At 48.4% G+C, this 22,447-nt stretch overlaps 1 protein-coding gene across 2 annotated transcripts in view; it reads right to left on the reverse strand.

Moving 5' to 3' along the window:
• The window catches only part of PI4KA (phosphatidylinositol 4-kinase alpha), a 268,461-nt gene that overhangs the window by 231,158 nt on the left and 14,856 nt on the right, over positions 1 to 22,447 (reverse strand). For both annotated transcript variants that reach the window (XM_075321257.1, XM_075321249.1), the window contains exons 6-8: positions 19,855 to 20,114; positions 19,586 to 19,652; positions 2,316 to 2,464 (exon numbers count right to left, since the gene is read on the reverse strand). In XM_075321257.1, the coding sequence (XP_075177372.1) occupies positions 2,316 to 2,464; positions 19,586 to 19,652; positions 19,855 to 20,114 (476 nt within the window). The remainder of the gene's footprint in view (positions 1 to 2,315; positions 2,465 to 19,585; positions 19,653 to 19,854; positions 20,115 to 22,447) is intronic.

Genomic DNA, 22,447 nt, shown 5'->3' on the forward strand with positions numbered 1-22,447 from the left:
CAGTAACCATACTGGAACCGCAGGTGGCGTCACGAAATACTTTTTCTTTATTTTTTTTTTTTCTTTATTTTTTTTTTATTATTATTTATTGACTTTCAGCGACCACCAGGGCCACAGAACCGGGCACAGGCCCCCGTGACATAATCCCATTAACCAACACCCGGAACTGAGTACCCCACGGCCCTGGGGCGGGTCATACTGACTAATAAGCGGAGCTCTATAAAAGGTGGCGCTCTCTAGCGCCCCTGTGGAGACGCTGCAGCAGTGCATCCCGGACCTCCAGATCTAGACCTGGAAACCCCTGGGGATCATGATGATCGGAGACCTTTATGAGGGAGAGACACTGTCTACCTTCATTGCACTTACACAGAAATATCGTATCCCATATAAAGACGTCTATAAAAATTTACAAATAAGACACTTCTTACAGGAAAAGAGAGCTGATCTTCTCACAGCCGTCTGCACTCCTCACTATGCTGCACAACCTGGCGTCACAGATGAAAGCGTTATCCTTAAGTTATACCCATCTGCTGGAGGACACGCTCCCCTCTCTGGACAGATCTCCACAAGTGGGAGAGAGACCTACAGTGCACCATACCACCAGGGCAATGGCAGACATCATTCTCAATGAGAGGAAAGCATACCAAATGTACAAACCACCTAGAAGAATGCACAGAAAGTCCTGTACAGGTGGCATTATACTCCATATAGATTGTCACAAATCTACCACAACTCCTCAGACGTGTTCTGGAGATGCGGAGACACTAACGCAGACATGGTGCACATCTGGTGGTCCTGCGATAAGGTAAAATTATTATGGAATGCAATTAATGATTTAATGTCCCAAATTAGCAATATTTCAATGGAAATCACTAAAGAACAGGCGCTTCTCGCCATTGACCTGGACTTAGTCCCGTACGAATTACAGACAGTGATGGTGCACGTCCTCACAGCCACCAAAAGCAAAATAGTGAGTTACTGGAGAAATTCTGAGTGTCCGTCACTGGCCGAAATTACAGCACTGGTTAATGACAACTGCCTGTCCGAGGAAATAAATCGCCTCTTCCACTAACAAGACTTCACTATTCCTCAAAAAATGGTATAGCTCGCTATCCTTCAGATTAAACACTGAATGTAGAGATGTAACATTACGGGTACAATCTAATGTCATCACCCCTCCCCCTTCCCCATCCTGTCCAAATAACTTGTTGTGATAAGAAGTATTATCACTGTTCAAACAAATATGTTGTAACATGAATTTATATTCTAATAAAAATGTAATGTTTAAAAAAGAAATTATACATGGAGGAGTATGGAGCTGCATAATACAAAATGAAGGACACCTTATACATGGAATATAGGGGTGCATTATACATGGAGGAGTATGGGGCAGCATTATAATAAATATAGGACTATGGGGGGGGACATTATAATATATGGAGGACTATGGAGCCTACCTTATACATGGACTATGGGGGTGCATTATAAAACATGGAGGACTATGGTGCAGTATAATATATGGAGGACTGTGTGGTGCAGTATAATATATGGAGGACTATGGGGTGAATTATAATACATGGAGAACTATGGGGGTGCATTATAATACATGGAGGACTATGTAGTGCATTATAATAAATGGAGAAATATGGGGTGAATTATAATACAAGGAGAACTATGGGAAATGCATTATAATACATTGAGGACTATGGGGGTGCAGTCTAATATATAAAGGGTTATGTGGGACCCTTGATACTATATGGAAGGCAATGCAAGGACTATTATAGCATTTGGAGAACTATATATATGAGGAGGGACAAAGATACAAGCATGGGATGGGAATGTTTTGTGCTAAGGGAAAAAGGCACTTTCTCTCAGCACCCAGCTTTCCCATGCTCTACTATACATCATCTCTCAGCACCCAGCTCTGATATGGGAAAGCTGGGTGCTGAGGGAAAGATGTATAGCAGAGCATGGGGAAGCTGGGTGCCAAGGACAAGATGGATATCAGAACATAGGAAAGCTGGGTGCTGATAGAGGGATTTCAGATCATGGTAAACCTTGGTGCTGAGAGTAAGAGCCAAGTGTCAGCGTCATTATCCCGTACCCAAAGTGTCAGAGTACGTGGAGGGGGGCCCATCAAACTCTAGTTACACCACTGCTTGCAGCACCGCAGGTCAGGACCCGTCGTGTCCAGGACACAGCGGGTCTTGATCATGTGCACATATCCTTACAGACCAAAGAGTTCATTTGTCACGCTGCTGGAAGGAAGTTCATTTATGGAGACATTTTTGAAAGTTCTGATCACAATATTATACCATGCACAGTAGTTGACGTAGAGTTTCTTGGGGAATATCAAACTCTTTATTGTTGACACCCGTGAACAGAGGAGACACTGAAAAGCTAGAGCTGATGGTGGTGAGGTAATAATCTGGATCTACTGCGCTGCCATCCGGCAAATAAGATCCTGTGGGAGAGGAAAAACAGATCAATAAGACAAATATGTATTTGAAAAAAGTATTGAAGTGACAGTAACAGACCAAACAATCCAAGGAAAAAGAGAATTTTGTTACTTACCGTAAATTCTTTTTCTTATAGTTCCGTATTGGGAGACCCAGACCATGGGTGTTTAGCTTCTGCCTCCGGAGGACACACAAAGTACTACACTTAAAAGTGTAGCTCCTCCCTCTGAGCTTATACACCCCCTGGTAGCCAGTCCTAGCCAGTTTAGTGCAAAAGCTGAAGGAGAATAGCCACCCACAAGTAGAACCGAGTAAGAACCGGAACAACCGGAGACTCTGTCCACGACAACAGCCGGTGATAACACACGGAACAAGAAAATTGCCAACAGGCAACAGGGAGGGAGCTTGGTCTCCCAATACGGAACTATTAGAAAAAGAATTTACGGTAAGTAACAAAATTCTCTTTTTCTTTATCGTTCCTTTGGGAGACCCATACCATGGGACGTTCCAAAGCTGTCCCTGGGTGGGAATAAACAGAAAAAACTAAGAAGTAGGCGGAGCCTAACTTCACAAGTGGGCGACAGCCGCCTGAAGGATGCGTCTGCCCAAGCTCGCATCTGCCGAAGCATGAGCATGCACTTGGTAGTGCTTCAAAAAGGTATGCAGGCTAGTCCAAGTGGCAGCCTGACAGACTTGTTGAGCCGTAGCCTGGTGCCTAAAAGCCCAAGAGGCACCGACAGCTCTGGTCGAGTGTGCTTTGATCCCCAGCGGGGGAGGCACCTGAGTACTCTGGTAGGCATCCGAAATGGTTGATCTAATCCAACGGGCCAAGGTCGGCTTAGAAGCAGAGAGACCCTTGCGCCGCCCTGTGGTTAGCACAAAAAGAGAGGTGCACCGCCTAAGCGCAGCGGTGCGAGACACATAAATCCGGAGAGCACGCACCAGATCTAGAGTATGCAGCGCTTTCTCAAAGCGATGAACAGGGGCCGGACAGAAGGAAGGCAAGGAAATATCCTGGTTAAGGTGGAAGGGAGAGACCACCTTAGGAAGAAAGTCCGGGGTCGGACGGAGAACTACCTTGTCTTGGTGAAAAACCAAAAAAGGTGACTCCGAGGAGAGCGCAGCCAAATCAGAGACTCTCCTGAGAGAAGTTATGGCAACTAGAAAGGCCACCTTTTGAGAAAGACGATACAAAGAAACCTCCCTAAAGGGCTCGAAAGGGGGTTTCTGCAATACCGTGAGGACCAAGTTAAGGTCCCAGGGATCCAAGGGCCGCCGATAAGGCGGAATGATGTGAGACGCACCTTGCATGAAGGTGCGGACCTGAGCCAGCCGGGCGAGACGCCGCTGGAACAGCACTGATAGAGCTGAGACTTGTCCCTTGAGAGAGTTGAGGACAGTCCTAGCTGCAGACCGGACTGTAAAAAAGACAGAAGGGTCGGCAACGAGAATGGCCAAGGAGAATGGCCGGAAGAGCGACACCAGGACAGGAAAATTTTCCAAGTCCTGTGATAGATCTTGACGGAGGAAGACTTACGGGCCCGAGTCATAGTGGAGATGACTTCAGGAGGAATACCAAAAGCCATCAAAATCCAGGACTCAAGAGCCACGCCGTCAATTTGAGTGCCGCAGAATTCGGGCGGAAAAACGGACCTTGCGAGAGCAGGTCTGGACGGTCCGGAAGATGCCACGGCATCTCCACGGACAGTTGGAGCAGGTCCGGATACCAAGCTCGCCTGGGCCAGTCCGGTGCAATGAGGATGACTCGACGGCCCTCCATTCTGATCTTGCGCAGGACTCTGGGCAAGAGAGCTAGAGGGGAAAACACGTAGGACAGACGAAACTGGGACCGGTCTTGAACCAGAGCGTCCGCGGCGAAGGCCTGAGGATCGTGGGAGCGAGCCACGTAAACCGGAACCTTGTTGTTGTGACGGGATGTCATTAGGTCCACGTCCGGAGTGCCCCACTTGCGGCAGATTGACTGAAACACTGCCGGGTGCAGGGACCACTTGCCACCGTCCACGGATTGACGGCTGAGATAATCTGCCTCCCAGTTTTCTACGCCAGGGATGTGGACTGTGGATATGGTGGACTTGGAGTCCTCCGCCCATTGAAGAATGCGTTGGACCTCCAACATTGGCAGGCGGCTGCGTGTCCCGCCTTGGTGATTGATGTAGGCAACCACTGTCGCGTTGTCTGACTGGACTCGAATGTGCCTGCCCGCCAACAGGTGGTGAAAGGCTAGGAGAGCTAGAAGCACAGCTCTGGTTTCCAGCACATTGATTGAAAGGGCTGACTCGGACGGAGTCCAAGTGCCCTGTGCTCTGTGGTGGAGATGTACCGCTCCCCAGCCGGAAAGGCTGGCATCCGTGGTGAGGATCACCCAGGACGGAGTCAGGAAGGAGCGCCCTTGGGACAGGGAGAGGGGTCGAAGCCACCACTGAAGAGAGCTCCTGGTCCGTGGCGACAGAGCCACCAACCTCTGTAAGGAGGAAGGCCGCTTGTCCCAACAGCGGAGAATGTCCAGCTGCAGAGGACGCAGATGGAACTGGGCAAAGGGAACCGCCTCCATGGAGGCCACCATTTGACCCAGCACCTGCATCAGGCGCCTGAGGGAATAACGGCGGGGCCTCAGGAGAGAGCGCACCGCTATCCGGAGAGACTGCTGTTTGATTAAGGGCAACTTCACAAGTGCCGGCAAAGTCTCGAACTGCATCCCTAGGTACGTGAGACTCTGGGTCGGAGTCAGAGTGGATTTGGGAAGATTGACAATATACCCGAATTGGGCTAGGGTGGCGAGAGTGAGCGAAACACTCCGCTGACAGTCTGCGCTGGATGTACCCTTGACCAGAAGGTCGTCCAGATAAGGAAGCACTGCTAACCCCTGGAGGTGCAGGACCGCAATCACTGCCGCCATGACCTTGGTGAATACCCGAGGGGCCGTGGCTAACCCGAAGGGGAGAGCCACGAATTGGAAATGACCCTCTCCTATCGCAAAATGTAACCAACGCTGATGTGACACTGCGATTGGCACATGTAGATAGGCATCTCTGATGTCGATGGATGCCAGGAACTCCCCTTGGGTCATAGAGGCAATGACTGATCGCAGAGACTCCATGCGAAAATGCCGCACCTGGACATGCTTGTTGAGAAGCTTGAGATCCAGGATGGGCCGGAAGGTACCGTCCTTTTTTGGAACTAGGAAGAGATTTGAGTAAAAACCTCTGAACCGTTCCTGAGCGGGAACTGGGACAATCACTCCGTTTGCCTGCAAGGACGCCACGGCCTGCGAGAAGGCGGCGGCCTTGGAGCAGGGGGGAGTTGAGAGAAAAAATCTGTTTGGAGGGCTGGAAGAGAATTCTATCCTGTAGCCGTGAGATATGATGTCTCTCACCCACTGATCGGAGACTTGCTTTAACCAAGCGTCGCCAAAGTGGGAGAGCCTGCCACCGACTAAGGACGTGGCTGGAGCGGCCCGAGAGTCATGAGGAAGCTGCCTTAGTGGCAGAACCTCCTGCGGTCTTCTGCGGACGCGCTTTTGGGCGCCAGTTGGATTTCTGATCCTTGGCTGAGTTAGCGGATGAGGCGGAAGGCTTAGAGGATGACCAGTTGGAGGAACGAAAGGAACGAAACCTCGATTGATTCCTACCCTGGGTGGGTTTCCTGGTCTTGGTTTGTGGCATGGAAGTACTCTTCCCGCCAGTAGCTTCTTTAATGATTTCATCCAGCTGTTCACCAAACAGCCGTGAACCAGCAAAAGGGAGCCCAGCAAGAAACTTCTTGGAAGAAGCATCTGCCTTCCACTCTCGAAGCCACAAAATCCTGCGGATAACAAGAGAATTAGCTGAAGCCACCGCAGTGCGGTGAGCAGCCTCTAGCATGGCAGACATGGCATAAGATGAAAAGGCTGAAGCCTGAGCAGTTAAGGTAACCATCTCAGGCATAGATTCCTTGGTGAGGGAATGCATCTCCTCTAGAGAAGCAGAGATGGCTTTGAGAGCCCACACTGCTGCAAAAGACGGGGAAAACGCGGCCCCCGCAGCTTCATACACAGATTTGGCCAGAAGGTCAATCTGACGGTCAGTGGAATCCTTAAGTGAGGTTCCGTCAGCCACCGACACAACGGTCCGGGCTGATAGCCTAGACACCGGAGGGTCTACCTTTGGGGAGTGAGACCACTCCTTGACCACCTCAGGTGGAAATGGAAACCGGTCATCAGAACCACGCTTTGGAAAGCGTTTGTCAGGGCAGGCCCTGGGTTTGGTCACAGCGGTCTGAAAACTGGAGTGGTTAAAGAACACACTGTTCACTCTCTTAGGCGAGGTAAACTGATGTTTTTCTGCCAAAGAGAGTTGCTCCTCTGACACTGGCGGATTGAGATCCAGCACAGAATTAATAGAAGCAATCAAATTACTAAGATCTGAGTCACCCTCAGAGAAATCGATGGGATACATAGCCTCCAAGCCCCCAGTGAGGGCATCCTCCTCATCTAGAGAGTCAGTTCTTGAGACAGATCCGTGGGATGGGGAGGGGGAGGAAACCCTGCGCCTTCTCTTAGAAGGACGGGGTCTGGGATCAGATGATGAATCGTCCGTGAGCTCTGATGGACGGAGGTCAGAGGATAGGAGTCCTCTGTCAAGAGTATTAGGAGGCACCCTGTGAGGGGGGCTGATGCATATTCATCAAAGTCCTGGACAAAAGTCCCATGGACTCAGCAAATGACTGGGATATGGACCTAGAAAAGGACTCTACCCAGGCCGTGGGTTCAATCACAGGTGCAGCAGCAGCCTGAGAGACCACTGGGCCTTGCTCCTTGTGTGAGACATGCTGCTGGTATACAGAGGTCCACAACCGGAGACCGGCTGTGGCTTACCAGACCGCTGAGCATGGTGTTGTGTGCCCTCCAGATCCCGAAGCCCGGTCCCCCAGTCGCAGCACCTCAGCAGAGATGCAGAATGCAGGATGTCCCAGAGCAGAGTGAACTCTGCCTGAGAAATGACTAAGGGGCGTTCCTATAAAAGAGCGGGAACTGGAGGGCTATAGAGACCTGCAGGGAAGGAGGGACGCCCCAGCAGTGGGGAGTGTCCCTCCCCTGTGTAGAACGGCCGCCGGGAGGAGCCGAACCTGTCCCTCTGCATGAGTGACATGTGAGGGCAGGAAAATGAAACTAGGCCTCCGGCGAAGCCGGGGCCTAAATCTAAGCGGCGAGGCCGACAAGCAGGCACCATCGGCGCGGTTCTCAGGCAAAAGCTAGAGAATCCGCCGGAAAAGTTAAAACAATCATATACAGCATACTCTCCCCTTACAATAAAGAACCGGGACCCCCAACATAAACGTCTCAGGTACTTAGCTGCTGAGACGCAGGGCCATGTCCCTGAGGATGAGTGCTCCGGTCCAACAGAATCCTCAAGGGGCTGTGGATGGAGACCGGACTCCTGCCAGGCATGGAGACCGTGCTGGCTCCCACTTCAAGCCAGAGCCCAGAAGGGATGGTGAAGGAGCGCGGCATGTAAGGCTGCAGCCTTGTAAATCAACCTTAACAACACCGCCGACACAGTGGGGTGAGAAGGGACATGCCGGGAGTCCAGACATGGACCCGCTTTTCTTCAAACTCTTTCCAAAAGTCAAACAAATCAGATGAGAATGCATGTGTGGATGTATGCCTCCTGACACAAAGCAATAAACTGGCTAGGACTGGCTACCAGGGGGTGTATAAGCTCAGAGGGAGGAGCTACACTTTTAAGTGTAGTACTTTGTGTGTCCTCCGGAGGCAGAAGCTATACACCCATGGTATGGGTCTCCCAAAGGAACGATAAAGAAAACTAATATAGTAAACTTTATATACATATAAACTATACATAAAACATGTCCTGGGGGTACAATCAGTTAAAATGTCAGTCCCAATCACCCCTTAATGCTGCACAGGTAGTGGACCTTAGACCTATAAGGCAAAATAATGTATCTGTACATCAGCACTGGGGTCTCCAAATGTAGGGGGGGGGCTCAGGAAAGCTTGGTAAATGATATAATACATAGCTGGTATCTGTTACTAAAAGCTGTGAGTGGACCTGTTAACCATTTAGATGCTGCTGTTAATCAGGAGCATTTAGATAGAGTGTGTAACTGTGCCAATCCACACTGTTTCCGAGGTTTCAATATTGCGGTATTGCAAGTATGTAAGTATGTAGTGTAAGGCGATGTTCACACTTCCGTTGTTTTAAATCAGTCACATGCGTTTCTTGACGCATGTAACTGATGCGTTGTACAAGGGGTGATAAGCAATGGAATGGATTGTCATGAAAAGGTGGATTCCGTTGGGGGGGGTGAGAGGGAGAGAGGGGGGGGGAGAAGAGGGAGGGAGGGGGTGGTAAGGGGGAGAGAGCGGGAGACACGGAGAGAGGGGGTGAGGGGGAGAGAATGAATCCTGCACCATAGACATACATTATGCCTCCTGACGGATTACGACGAAATCATGACGGGTGCGTTATTTTGCCGCTACAAAAAACATTATAATCTGCGTCCCTCCCGCCCGATGGTCAGTGACTAAACGACTTATGCGCCACGCGGCGGGTGCAACGCAAGGTCAGGTCACAATCCGCCGCTCATACAAGTCTATGGGAAACAACATAATCCGCAAAACGGATTGAGTTGTTTCTCAAAGCGGCGGATTGTGACCGATACAAAATAACGGAAGTGTGAACATAGCCTAAGCAATCAGACGGTTCAGTACACCTTGTTGCGGTTAGATGCCTTTTACGCTCTTTTGATCAAAATAGTGTTAACTAAGTACACTATGTTCTTATTCTAGGTTTTGTCTGTTAATGGCCACAGGCTGAATGTGCATCTACACATTGCACTTACACTAACAGGTATGCTGGTCCACTGGTTTGGTTCTGGATTAATTTCTCATATGTGGTACTTTTTTGGGGGGGTGGGTCACTCCCCTTTGGACTGTATATCTCGTGTATTTAGCTTTCCCCAGTCAGGTGCAAAGCCCGGTCGGGTCCAGCTTTGCTTCGTCTATTTTGAGACCTGTTAGCACAGGTTGGAGACCACCCTGATTGGTTATACCTTGTCGAGGTTGGATGGCTTTTATGCTCTTTTGATAAAAATAGTGTTAACTAAGTGCCCCATGTGTTTTACATACAGAAGTAAGGTGCAATATGGTGATACCATAACACAATGGTGTATAGATCAGGGATGAGAGCGCACTAGATTTAGTGGTGTGTTACACAACAACTTTAGAGTATATCCGCTGCTGCAGGTCATACAGGTAATGATGCAGGAGGGTTGTAGGAAATATGTGTGACATCGATCTGCGCTGCTGAAAATAACCAATAAAAAAGATGCAGGATACACAAGATAATGCTTGTGGTTTATTTTCTACGCGTTTCAACCTCTCCATCAGAAAAAAAATTGACATTATAGTAGGTTTCTTGATTTCAGTCTATCTAATATATGTATAACATATATATATAACATATGTATGTATGTATGTATGTATGTATGTATGTATGTATGTATGTATGTGTCCGGGATTGGCATCTGCGCCGTCGCAGCTACAGCCGCAAAATTTTGCACACTCACACGTCTGGACCCCGAGAGCGTCATAGGCTATGTTTTGAGGGGAAATTTTAACCCCGCGCTTTACAGTTATTCACCAAAAAACCTGCCTCCATTAAAGCGAATGGAGCTGGGAGACACAGTGCAGCCAGAACGTCAGAAGAATGCTCAGCCACGCCCTTATATGGAATGTTGGCGTGTCAAAATGCAGCCAGGGAAAGAGACAGACACAGACAGGGAAACAGGCAAAGAGACAGACAGGCAAAGAAACAGAGATAGACAGACAGGGAAAGAGATTGAGACAGACGGAGAAAGACAGACAGTCAGAGACAGACAGGGAAAGAGAAAGACAGACAGACAAAGAGATAGAGAGACAGAGATATATACATAGGGGCAGACAGACATAATTGCATTTATATCTATTTGTTTTGTGGTTTCAATTTTGTTAACAGCAGAAGACAGGTAAAGAGACAAAGAGACAGACACAGGGAAAGAGACAGAGGGAAAGAGACAGACAGGGAAAGTGACAGAGATAGACAGACAGGGAAAGAGATAGATAGACTGAGAAAGAAACAGAAAGACAGACAAAGAGACAGACACAGGGAAAGAGACAGAGGGAAAAAGACAGGCAGGGAAAGAGGGAAAGAGACAGAGAGGGAAAGAGAGAGATAGACAGGGAAAGAGATTTGAGACAGTCTGAGAAAGAGATTGAGACAGTCAGAGACAGACAGGGAAAGAGAGACAGACAAAGAGATAGAGAGAGAGAGATATATATACAGAGGGGGGGGACAGACATTATAATTACATTTATATCTTTGTTTTGTGGTTTTTGTGTGCAGAATACATTTTTGTTAATACATTTTATTTTGTTAACAGCAGTTTTTAACCCAGGCGAAGCCGGGTAGTACAGCTAGTTTTATAATAAAACAATATTTCAAAACATAATCGCCTATGAGGAGAAGCCTCGTAGTTTTAAGGAAGGACACGTAGAAAATCATATGCAAAGAGTGTTAAAATATAGATAGAAATCTTTCTTGTGAGACATTTTGGATGTTAGCTGTAAATAAAAACGTAATAAACTTGTTTAATGTAAAAAAAACCAATTATTTATGTTTTCTTCCGAGCTATCAAGATAACAGGAGACGGTACAGCAATAAAACTTACTGATACCGTTAGAGCTGCTTAAGTCCTATTTAAAGAACACATTAGCATTGTACTAGACAAATCACATGACAGATTCCCTTTTTTTTTTTTTATAAATGACAATAAAGCAGTCTCATTATCAGCACAGACAGGTTTCTAATGACAGGTAACACCTTCATACACAGTTGAGAACACAGGATCCACTATTTATAATAGATGATGCTACGGCTCTCCTCCTCCATCATTCTTCACAACAACCTTGGCCCAGATTGGAGCATGGACACACACTACAGTCCAAAAGTTTGGGGTCACCCAGAAAATTTTGTCTTTTCCATTAAAAAAAAATCATACTTATTTATCAAATGAGCTGCATATTGAATAGAAAATATAGTCCAGACATTGACTAGGTTAGAAATAATGATTTTTACTTTAAATAATAATTTTCTTCTTCAAACTTTGCTTCCATCACATAATGCTCCCTTTGAAGCAATTCTAGCTTTGCAGACCTTTGGCATTCTAGCTGTTAATTTGATGTGGTAATCTGGAGATATTTCTCCCCATGCTTCCAGAAGCCCCTCCCACAAGGTGGATTGGCTTGATGGGCACTTTTTGCGTACCATAACAGCTCAATAGGGTTAAGATCTGGCGACTGGGTTGGCCACTCCATTACAGACAGAATACCAGCTGCCTGCTTCTTCCCTAAATAGTTCAGGCATAATTTGGAGGTCGGCTTTGGGTCATTGTCCTGTTGTAGGATGAAACAGGCTCCAATCAAGTGCTGTCCACAGGGTATGGCATGGCGTTGCAAAATTAAGTGATAGCCTTCCTTATTCAAAATCCCTTTAACATTGTACAAATCTCCCACTTTACCAGCCCCAAAGCAACCCCAAACATCACATTACCTTCCCCACGCTTGATAGATGGTGTCCGGCACTCTTCTAGCATCTTTTCAGTTGTTCTGTGTCTCACAAATGTTCTTCTGTGTGATCCAAACACCTCAAACTTCGATTTGTCTGTCCAGAACACTTTTTTCCAATCTTCCACTGTCCATTGTCTGTGTTCATTTGCCCATATTAATCTTTTCCATTTATTAGCCAGTCTCAGATATGGCTTTTTCTTTGCCACTCTGCCCTGAAGACCATCATCCCAGAGTCGCCTCTTCAATGTAGACGTTGACAATGGCTTTTTACGGGTACTATTTAATAAAGCTGCCAGTTGAGGATCTGTGAGGCGTCGATTTCTCAAACTAGAGACTCTAATGTGTTTGTCTTGTTGCTCAGTTGTGCAGCGGGGCCTCCCACTTCTCTTTCTACTCTGGTTAGAGCCTATTTGTGCTCTCCTCTGAAGGGAGTAGCACACACCATTTTAGGAAATCTTCAGTTTCTTGGCAATTTCTCTCATGGAATATCCTTCATTTCTAAGAACAAGAATAGACTGTCGAGTTTCACATGAAAGTTCTCTTTTTCTGGCCATTTTGAGAGTTTAATGGAACCAACAAATGTAATGCTCCAGATTCTCAACTAGCTCAAAGGAAGGTCAGTTTTATAGCTTTTCTAATTAGTAAAACTGTTTTCAGCTGTGCTAACATACTTGCACAAGGGTTTTCAAGGGATTTCTAAACATCCATTAGCCTTCTAACACCGTTAGAAAGAAGGGAATTTTGTTTACTTACCGTAAATTCCTTTTCTTCTAGCTCCAATTGGGAGACCCAGACAGTGGGTGTATAGCTACTGCCCTCTGGAGGCCGCACAAAGAACTACACTTAAAAGTGTAAGGCCCCTCCCCTTCTGGCTATACACCCTCCCGTAGGAGTACAGATTCCTCAGTTTTAGTACCAAAGCAAGAAGGAGGAAAGCCAATAACAGTTTCAAAAACAAATTCAATCCGATAACACGATCGGAGAACTTAAGAAACAACATGAACAACATGTGCACCCGAAAAACGAAACCCTAAGAACAAATAGGGCGGGTGCTGGGTCTCCCAATTGGAGCTAGAAGAAAAGGAATTTACGGTAAGTAAACAAAATTCCCTTCTTCTTTTTCGCTCCTAATTGGGAGACCCAGACAGTGGGACGTCCAAAAGCAGTCCCTGGGTGGGTAAAAAGATACCACATGAACGGGCTGTCAGACAGCCTCTTCCTACAGGTGGGCCACCGCCGCCTGAAGGACCTGTCTACCTAGGCTGGCATCTGCCGAAGCGTAGGTATGCACTTGATAGTGTTTGGTAAACGTGTGCAGACTCGACCAGGTAGCCGCTTGGCACACTTGCTGAGCCGTAGCCTGATGCCGCAATGCCCAGGACGCACCCACGGCTCTGGTAGAATGGGCCTTCAGTCCAGATGGAATCGGAAGCCTAGCAGAACGGTATGTGTGAAGAATTGGTTCCTTGATCCACCGCGCCAGGGTGGATTTGGAAGCTTGCGATCCCTTATGCTGACCAGCGACTAGGACAAAGAGCGCATCAGAACGGCGTAGAGCCGCCGTGCGAGAAATGTAAATCCTGAGTGCTCTCACCAGGTCCAACAGATGTAAACCCTTTTCAAATTGGTGAACTGGATGCGGACACAAAGATGGTAAAGTGATATCCTGATTGAGATGAAAGGAAGAAACCACCTTGGGAGAAAACTCTGGAATTGGACGCAGTACTACCTTGTCTTGGTGAAACACCAGGAAGGGAGATTTGCAAGGTAACGCCGCTAGCTCGGACACTCTTCGAAGAGACGTGACCGCCACAAGAAAAACTACCTTTTGTGAAAGCCGAGAAAGGGGAACCTCTTTCAAAGGCTCGAAAGGCGGCTTCTGGAGAGCAATGAGAACCTTGTTCAGATCCCAGGGTTCCAATGGCCGTCTGTAAGGAGGAACGATATGACAAACTCCTTGGAGAAACGTGCGTACTTTAGAAAGCTGTGCCAAGCGCTTCTGAAAGAATACGGATAGCGCGGAGACTTGACCCTTAAGAGAGCTAAGCGACAAACCTTTTTCCAACCCAGACTGCAGGAAGGAAAGAAAAATTGGCAATGCAAATGGCCAGGGAGAAAACCCTTGAGCCAAGCACCACGCTAAGAATATCTTCCACGTTCTGTGATAGATCTTAGCTGAGGATGGTTTTCTAGCCTGTCTCATTGTGGCAACAACTTCATGAGATAAACCTGAGGCCGCTAGGATCCAGGACTCAATGGCCACACAGTCAGGTTCAGGGCCGCAGAATTCAGATGGAAAAACGGCCCTTGAGACAGCAAATCTGGACGGTCTGGTAGTGTCCACGGTTGGCCTACCGTGAGATGCCACAGATCCGGGTACCACGACCTTCTTGGCCAATCTGGAGCGACGAGTATGGCTCGATGGCAGTCGGACCTGATTTTCCGGAGAACTCTGGGTAACAATGCTAGAGGTGGGAACACATAGGGGAGTCGGAATTGCGACCAATCCTGAACCAAGGCGTCTGCCGCCAGTGCTCGGTGATCGTGAGACCGTGCCATGAAAACTGGGACCTTGTTGTTGTGCCGTGACGCCATCAGATCGACGTCCGGCGTCCCCCAGCGGCAACAGATCTGCTGAAACACGTCCGGGTGAAGGGACCATTCTCCTGCGTCCATGCCCTGGCGACTGAGAAAGTCTGCTTCCCAGTTTTCCACGCCTGGGATGTGAACTGCGGATATGGTGGACGCTCTGCTTTCCACCCACGTCAAAATCCGTTGGACTTCTTGAAAAGCTTGGCGACTGCGTGTTCCCCCTTGGTGGTTGATGTACGCCACCGCCGTGGAATTGTCCGACTGAATCCGAATCTGCTTGCCTTCCAGCCATTGTTGGAAGGCTCGCAGGGCAAGATAGATTGCTCTGATTTCCAGAACATTGATCTGCAGGGTGGACTCTTCCAGAGTCCACATCCCCTGAGCCCTGTGGTGGAGATACACCGCTCCCCACCCTGATAGGCTCGCATCCGTCGTGACCACTGCCCAGGACGGGGGAAGGAACGACTTTCCCTGTGACAATGAGGTGGGGAGAAGCCACCAACGCAGAGAGTCCTTGGCAGTCTGAGAGAGGGAGACAGTCCTGTCGAGGGACGTCGATTTCCCGTCCCATTGGCGTAGAATGTCCCATTGTAGAGGGCGCAGATGAAACTGCGCGAACGGGACTGCCTCCATTGCTGCTACCATCTTTCCTAGGAAATGCATGAGGCGCCTCAGTGAGTGCGACTGGCTCTGAAGGAGAGATTGCACTCCAGTCCGTAGCGAGCACTGCTTGTCCAGTGGAAGCTTCACTATCGCTGAGAGAGTATGAAACTCCATGCCAAGATAAGTCAGAGATTGGGTCGGGGTTAGATGAGACTTTGGAAAGTTGATAATCCACCCGAAACTCTGGAGAGTGTCTAGTGCCACCTTCAGACTGTGTTGGCATGCCTCTTGAGAGGGTGCCTTTATAAGCAGGTCGTCTAGATACGGGATGACCGAGTGACCCTGCGAGTGCAGAACAGCTACTACTGCTGCCATGACCTTGGTGAAGACCCGGGGGGCTGTTGCCAGACCGAAAGGTAACGCTACGAACTGCAGGTGTTCGTCGTGTATGACGAAGCGTAGGAAACGCTGATGCTCTGGTGCGATCGGCACGTGGAGATACGCATCTTTGATATCTATTGATGCTAGAAAATCTCCTTGAGACATTGAGGCTATGACGGAGCGTAGGGATTCCATCCGGAACCTCCTGACTTTTACGTGTCTGTTGAGCAACTTTAGATCCAGGACGGGCCGATACGATCCGCCCTTTTTTGGGACCACAAACAGATTGGAGTAAAAACCGTGACCTTGTTCCTGAAGAGGGACGGAGGTCACCACTCCTTCCGCCTTTAGAGCGGCCACCGCCTGCAACAGAGAATCGGCTCGGTCTGGTGGTGGAGAAGTTCTGAAGAAACGAGTTGGCGGACGAGAACTGAACTCTATCCTGTACCCGTGAGACAGAATATCCCTCACCCAACGGTCTTTGACGTGTGACAGCCAGATGTCGCCCAAGTGGGAAAGCCTCCCACCGACCGCGGGTGTGGGAATCGGAGACCGCAAGTCAGGAGGACGCCGTCTTGGCAACGGTTCCTCCGGCTGTCCTTTTTGGGCGTGACTGAGACCTCCAAGAATCTGAGCGTCTCTGGTCTTTTTGAGTCTTTTTTGACGAGGCGAATTGGGACCTGCCCGGTCCTTGAAAGGACCGATAACCAGACTGACCCTTCCTCTGTTGGGGTCTGTTTTGTCTGTGTTGCGGTAAGGATGAGTCCTTACCCTTGGAGTGTTTGATGATTTCATCCAAACGCTCTCCAAACAATCGGTCACGAGAAAAAGGCAAATTGGTTAAGCACTTCTTGGAATGAGAATCTGCTTTCCAATGTCTCAACCACAGGGCCCTACGCAAAACAACGGAGTTGGCTGACGCCACTGCCGTGCGTCTTGTAGCGTCAAGAACAGCATTAATCGCGTACGACGCGAATGCCGCCATTTGCGAGGTCAATGGTGCTACCTGCGGGGCAAATGCACGTGTGACGGAGTCAACTCGCGCAAGCCCGGCTGAGATAGCTTGGAGTGCCCATACGGCTGCAAAAGAAGGCGCTAATGACGCTCCAATCGCTTCATAGATGGATTTCAGCCAGAGCTCCATCTGCCTGTCATTGGCATCTTTAAGTGCCGCTCCATCTTCAACTGCAACCAAGGATCTAGCTGCAAGCCTGGAAATTGGAGGATCCACTTTTGGACACTGGGTCCAACCCTTGACCACCTCAGGGGGAAAAGGATAGCGTGTATCTTTAAGCCGTTTAGGAAAACGCCTTTCAGGATAAGCGTGGGGTTTCTGGATTGCGTCTCTAAAGTCAGCGTGGTCCAGAAAAGTGCTTAAAGTACGCTTAGGGTATCTGAAATGGATTCTCTCGTGCTGCGAAGCTGACTCCTCCACAAGAGGAGCTGGTGGGGAAATATTTAACATCTTATTGATGTTAAATATAAGATCATTAACTATGGCGTCACCATCTGGTGTATCTAGATTGAGAGCGGTCCCAGGATCAGAATCCTGATCAGTTACGTCCGCCTCATCACCCATAGATTCATCTCGCTGGGATCCTGACCATTGAGATGAATGTGAAGGCCCGTCATAGCGAGCCCGCTTAGGCTGCCCGGGGCCATCGTCCGAGTCAGAGTCTTCACCCTGAGGTGTATATGCCCGTCCCGGAGCTTGGAGCTGAGGGGGACCAGGGGGCAATGATTGCACAGTGTCCGTGGCCTGAAGTACAGGCCTAGCTCGCAATGTGTCAAGAATTTGTGACATAGTGAGAGACATTCTGTCAGCAAAAGCTGCAAACTCAGTTCCTGTCACCTGGACAGCATTCACAGGTGGTACACCCTGGGTCACGTCCAGCAGAGGTCCCGACTGTGCAAGCGCCGCAGGGGCCGAGCACTGCACACAATGGGGGTCCGTGGAGCCTGCCGGTAGAAAAGTCCCACATGCGGTGCAGGAAGCATATAATGTCTGTGCCTTGGCACCCTTGCGTTTTACGGACGACATGCTGCTGGCTCTCTGCAATGTGAGAGAGTCTATAGCCAAAGGGCGACCAGCGCTATGCAATACAAAGTATTTGTAGAAACAAAATACTAAGAATACTACTGGCACAAGAGGGGGTGAGCCCTGAGGGCTGCTTACCGCCCGCTGAATAGCGGGTAAGAGGCTGCCGAATTCCTTGTCTGGGTCTCCCCGGCTCCCCTCTGCAGCTCAGCGTGTCAGCAGGAATGGCTGCCGGCGTCTGTGGAGAGGGGCGGTCCGTGGGAGTTCCCAAACAAAAGTGCGGGAAACAGTGTCCCCTCTGTGCCGATTGTGAGGGCTGGAGTATGTAAAAACGACTCCAGCCCTCAGCGCTGATGCACTGGCCAGCGTCCCGCCCCTCTCCTGACTGGCAGGTCTGGGGGCGGGAACGAACGGAAGCAGGCCGCAAAAGCCGGGGACTCGAGTTATCAGCGCAGCCGCCGTAAAAGCGCGGGCCGCGCTGAAGTCCCCGGCGCACCACAAGTGCCAGCCGCGCCGCAGTCCCAGCGGCCGGCATGACCGATTCCTAGACGTGGCCAGCGTCCCGCCCCTCTCCTGACTGGCAGGTCCGGGGGCGGGAACGAACGGAAGCAGGCCGCAAAAGCCGGGGACTCGAGTTATCAGCGCGGCCGCCGTAAAAGCGCGGGCCGCGCTGAAGTCCCCGGCGCACCAGAAGTGCCAGCCGCGCCGCAGTCCCAGCGGCCGGCGCGACCGATTCCCAGAAGTGTGCCTGCTTCAGCGAAGCTGAATGAGGCCATGGCACAAGCGCCGTAGCGCTGATGTCCCCCGGCGCACTACAACACCCAGCATGCTGCGGTGTGAGCGCCAAACGCACGGGGACACAGAGTACCTTGAGGAAGCAGGGCCATGTCCCTGATGTACTCCGCTCCATCCAGCATCTTCTCCAGGGGCTGTAGATGGAGCACGGTCTCAGTGCCTGGAGACCAGTAAATCCCACTTCACCCAGAGCCCTGTAAAAAGGGATGGGGAAGGAATCAGCATGTGGGCTCCTGCCGCCGTACCCGCAATGGGTACCTCAACCTTACAAACACCTCCGACATACAGTGGGGTGAGAAGGGAGCATGCTGGGAGCCCTGTATGGGCCCTCTTTTCTTCCATCCGACATAGTCAGCAGCTGCTGCTGACTAAAAACAATGGAGCTATGCGTGCGTGTCTGACCTCCTTGCGCACAAAGCTAAAACTGAGGAATCTGTACTCCTACGGGAGGGTGTATAGCCAGAAGGGGAGGGGCCTTACACTTTTAAGTGTAGTTCTTTGTGCGGCCTCCAGAGGGCAGTAGCTATACACCCACTGTCTGGGTCTCCCAATTAGGAGCGAAAAAGAAATACAATGTACCATTAGAACACTGGAGTGGTAGTTGTTGGAAATGGGCCTATACAGCTATGTAGATATTGCATTAAACAAAACAGACGTTTGAAGCTAGAATAGTCATTTACCACATTAATGTATACAGTCTATTTCGGTTTAATTTAATGTTTGCTTCATTGGAAAAAAAAATGTGCTTTTCTTTCAAAAATAAGGAAATATCTCAGTGACTAAACTTTTGAACTGTAGTGTAAGACCTTTATACTATCAACCTGAGTCACTCTATTAATTGTAATATCAATGTACCAACAGGAAATAAGAGTCCAATAAATAGGCGTACTGAAAATTGCAAGATTTTTTGTTTACATAGTGATATGGAAAAAAAAACATTTGAGATAACAATTAGTACAAGATGTGAAGTATAAGTATTTGTAGACTTTTTTTATTTTTTTATTTTTAATTCCAATATTTGAATAGAAGATTTTTTCTAAAGTGATTTTCCATAAATATAGAAAAAAAATGAACACATTTCTGCTCAATTACCTTCAAAATATTGGATTGAGGATCCTGCAGGAGATCCAGGGAGAGGAACAATGCGATCCGGGCTAACCTGTGATAAATCAGGAAGGCAACAGTTCATCATTACTCATCACAAGTTACAGATTATTTTATGTACGTTTGGCTAATACTGCCATTTACACAATAATAAAATCCACCATATAGATAACTAATACTAATACATTTCAAATTACTTACAAAATATTTCTAATTATTGGAATACACCCATGGTGCTGATATAATTGCACATTTACCTGTGAACCACTAGATACACTACTTGTCTTTCTCTTCAGTGAGTCCCCTTGGCATACGTTGAGGAGTGAATTTGGAAGAATAGATCGAAAATCATTAAAGGATCGCCTACGGATTCCTTCTAGCTCTTCTGGAGCCTTCAGAGATTGAGGGGAGATCTTAGGAAACAACTTGGACAGTAGAGATTCTTCAGAGATGCTATATCTCCCAAATGCCCGGGAGATGCCAATTAAGCATGGTACTGCGTACTTGCAAAGGTATTCTGTAAAGTGAAAGATTCATTCATTTACATTATGAAACAGAAGTCACAGAAGTAATTGTGCAAAAAACATGAACTTTGTGGTTCTTAACAGTTTCTGAAGTTATGGTTGTCAGATATGAAAAGTAAGTTACCATTTTCAATAAACTGAGATTAACGACCAGGGGTTTCTCTAGCAGAAGATCTTACGGAGAATCTAGGAAAGGACTATAGACAACTTCTGAGTCAACACAGGATCGGACATCACCGCACGATTGGTGAGAAAGGGGGTGTCCGTCCAAAAAAAAAGAAAGAAAAGTCTCAGCGACATCCTAATAAGAGTGATTGGATCTGGTACGGCAGAGCAAACACACTAAACCTTAGTTGTTCTCGCTGATTGCCCCAGATCGATCTGCAGGCAAGTGCCACTTTGTATTGGCGTGAACAGGAAAGGTGGAGGGGTACATGGAAAATAAGGGAGAAGAGAGAAAAAAAAAAACAGAAGTTGATTGGACTATGATGTATTATGCTATGCAAAAAGCCAACAAACAGCAGCCGCAGTGCTCACTTCCTGTTGGTTAACTTGTTTAGTCCAAGCACGGGGAGACAGAATCCGGCACTGATTGGACGAGGGGCTCGAGTGACATCACGTCACGTGAGCTCCGACACCGCGGCACCACTGGAAGGGCACCGGTACGAAAGGAGAGTATAGTCTTTATTAATTTACCTGAGGGAAACAAGTGCAATCAGAAGCCATGGTCATACTAGTGGACAACACCTTTAAGTCATTTACACTGGTTAAATTCCAAGACTTGAAAGTGCAGTTTTCTTTCCAGACATGAGCTATAATTTGGTTTTGCCAATAAAAAGAGAAAAGTGAGGAGTCTGTAAGGAGACCAAGTAAGTACAGATTATTTGTGATGTAAAAATGCTTCCCAGGGTTCCTTAGTAAAAGGAGTATAGAAACAATACGGGACAAGTTATATACACAAGATACCCGAGTACCACACACATAATATATCCCCTTTGGTTGTGCACCCCCAAGAGTGATTCGCAGGATAACCAGGGAAGGGGTGTGCTATGCTATGAGAGACTCCAAAATAGGAAAAAAAAAAAAAAAAACAATAAAAACCTAATACTTATTTCACTGCTCAACTCCACTGCTCACTGTCCTCTACCCCTCTTATTACCACTGCCGCACACTGAAACCCTAGGCATCTTCACACTAGGCCAGGACGTCCCTGCGCATGCCTAGTATGAAGATACCCAGGATTTCAATGCTTGGTGGAAGAAAAGGCCCCAAGAACTTTCTAAAGGGAGCATCATTTATTTTTTCTAAGAGGGTGTTACTTTACAGTTAGGGGGAGCAAGACTTGTCTTGAGCCAGGTGCTGGCAACCTACACTACATCACTGCACCAAAGGCTTTGGCCTCTCCTCGGCAAGACCAAAAAGGACTTCTGTTTTATCCTCTTTTTCAAACAGTCAGTGGTAAAGAAAGGTCAGATGTTTTTCATGTAGATCTTTATAGTGTTTATTAGTGGTGTTGTCAGACACTACTGTAGCGCCCCTGAAGCCATCAGGAGTTACAAGGTACTGCATCCTGTCCAGGATGCAGGGCCAACCACCAGGTACCCAGAAGACCAGTGCCGATAACCGCAAAACACATTATAATTCCTGTTTTTCCCCCATTCCCAAAGACTGGTGAGTGGTGACAGGCTAGGGTTGGACCCAGTGGATGGCCACCTAGGGGTGGAGCCAGTCCAGTCCACTAGACGACAACCAGGTGATAGGGGACAGACAGTCAGTCAGAATCAGTAAGTGGAAGTAAGAGGAGATGGACGTAACCGTACTGACAGGAAAGTGTAACGATGACCCGAGGGCCCAGGCATGTGGTCGCCAGTGGAGTACGGTGGAGTACTCTCAGAAACATAGCACCGACGGGGCACAGAATCCTAGGTCAGGCAAACGCTCCAGGCAGACCTGATAAAATCTGCACAGTGAGGCGACCATCTAGGACCTCACTGACAGTAAAGTTCAGGACACAGTAGCAACAGGAGAACCGGGGAACAGGACAAGAGAAACCGACCCCACAGGGTTCAAGCTACCCATTATATGGACTAAGACTGAAAGACTACCAGGAGGGGACCCCTAGACGCTCCAAGCCATGGGGACCCACCAACAACCAGAGACAGGTGCAGGGGAAAGAAGCCACCAGGTTACTACACCGGCACTGAGAGTAAGGGGACCAGTGGTCAGGACCAGCCGTCTTCGGGTTGCCAGCCATACGAAAGCTGTGAGTAAAGAAACCAGTTACACTGCAAACTCCTTGTGTGGCCTACCTTCTTTCCGCGCCTAA

This window comes from Anomaloglossus baeobatrachus, chromosome 1, assembly GCF_048569485.1.
Source record: "Anomaloglossus baeobatrachus isolate aAnoBae1 chromosome 1, aAnoBae1.hap1, whole genome shotgun sequence".
Classification (NCBI taxonomy): Eukaryota; Metazoa; Chordata; class Amphibia; order Anura; family Aromobatidae; genus Anomaloglossus; species Anomaloglossus baeobatrachus.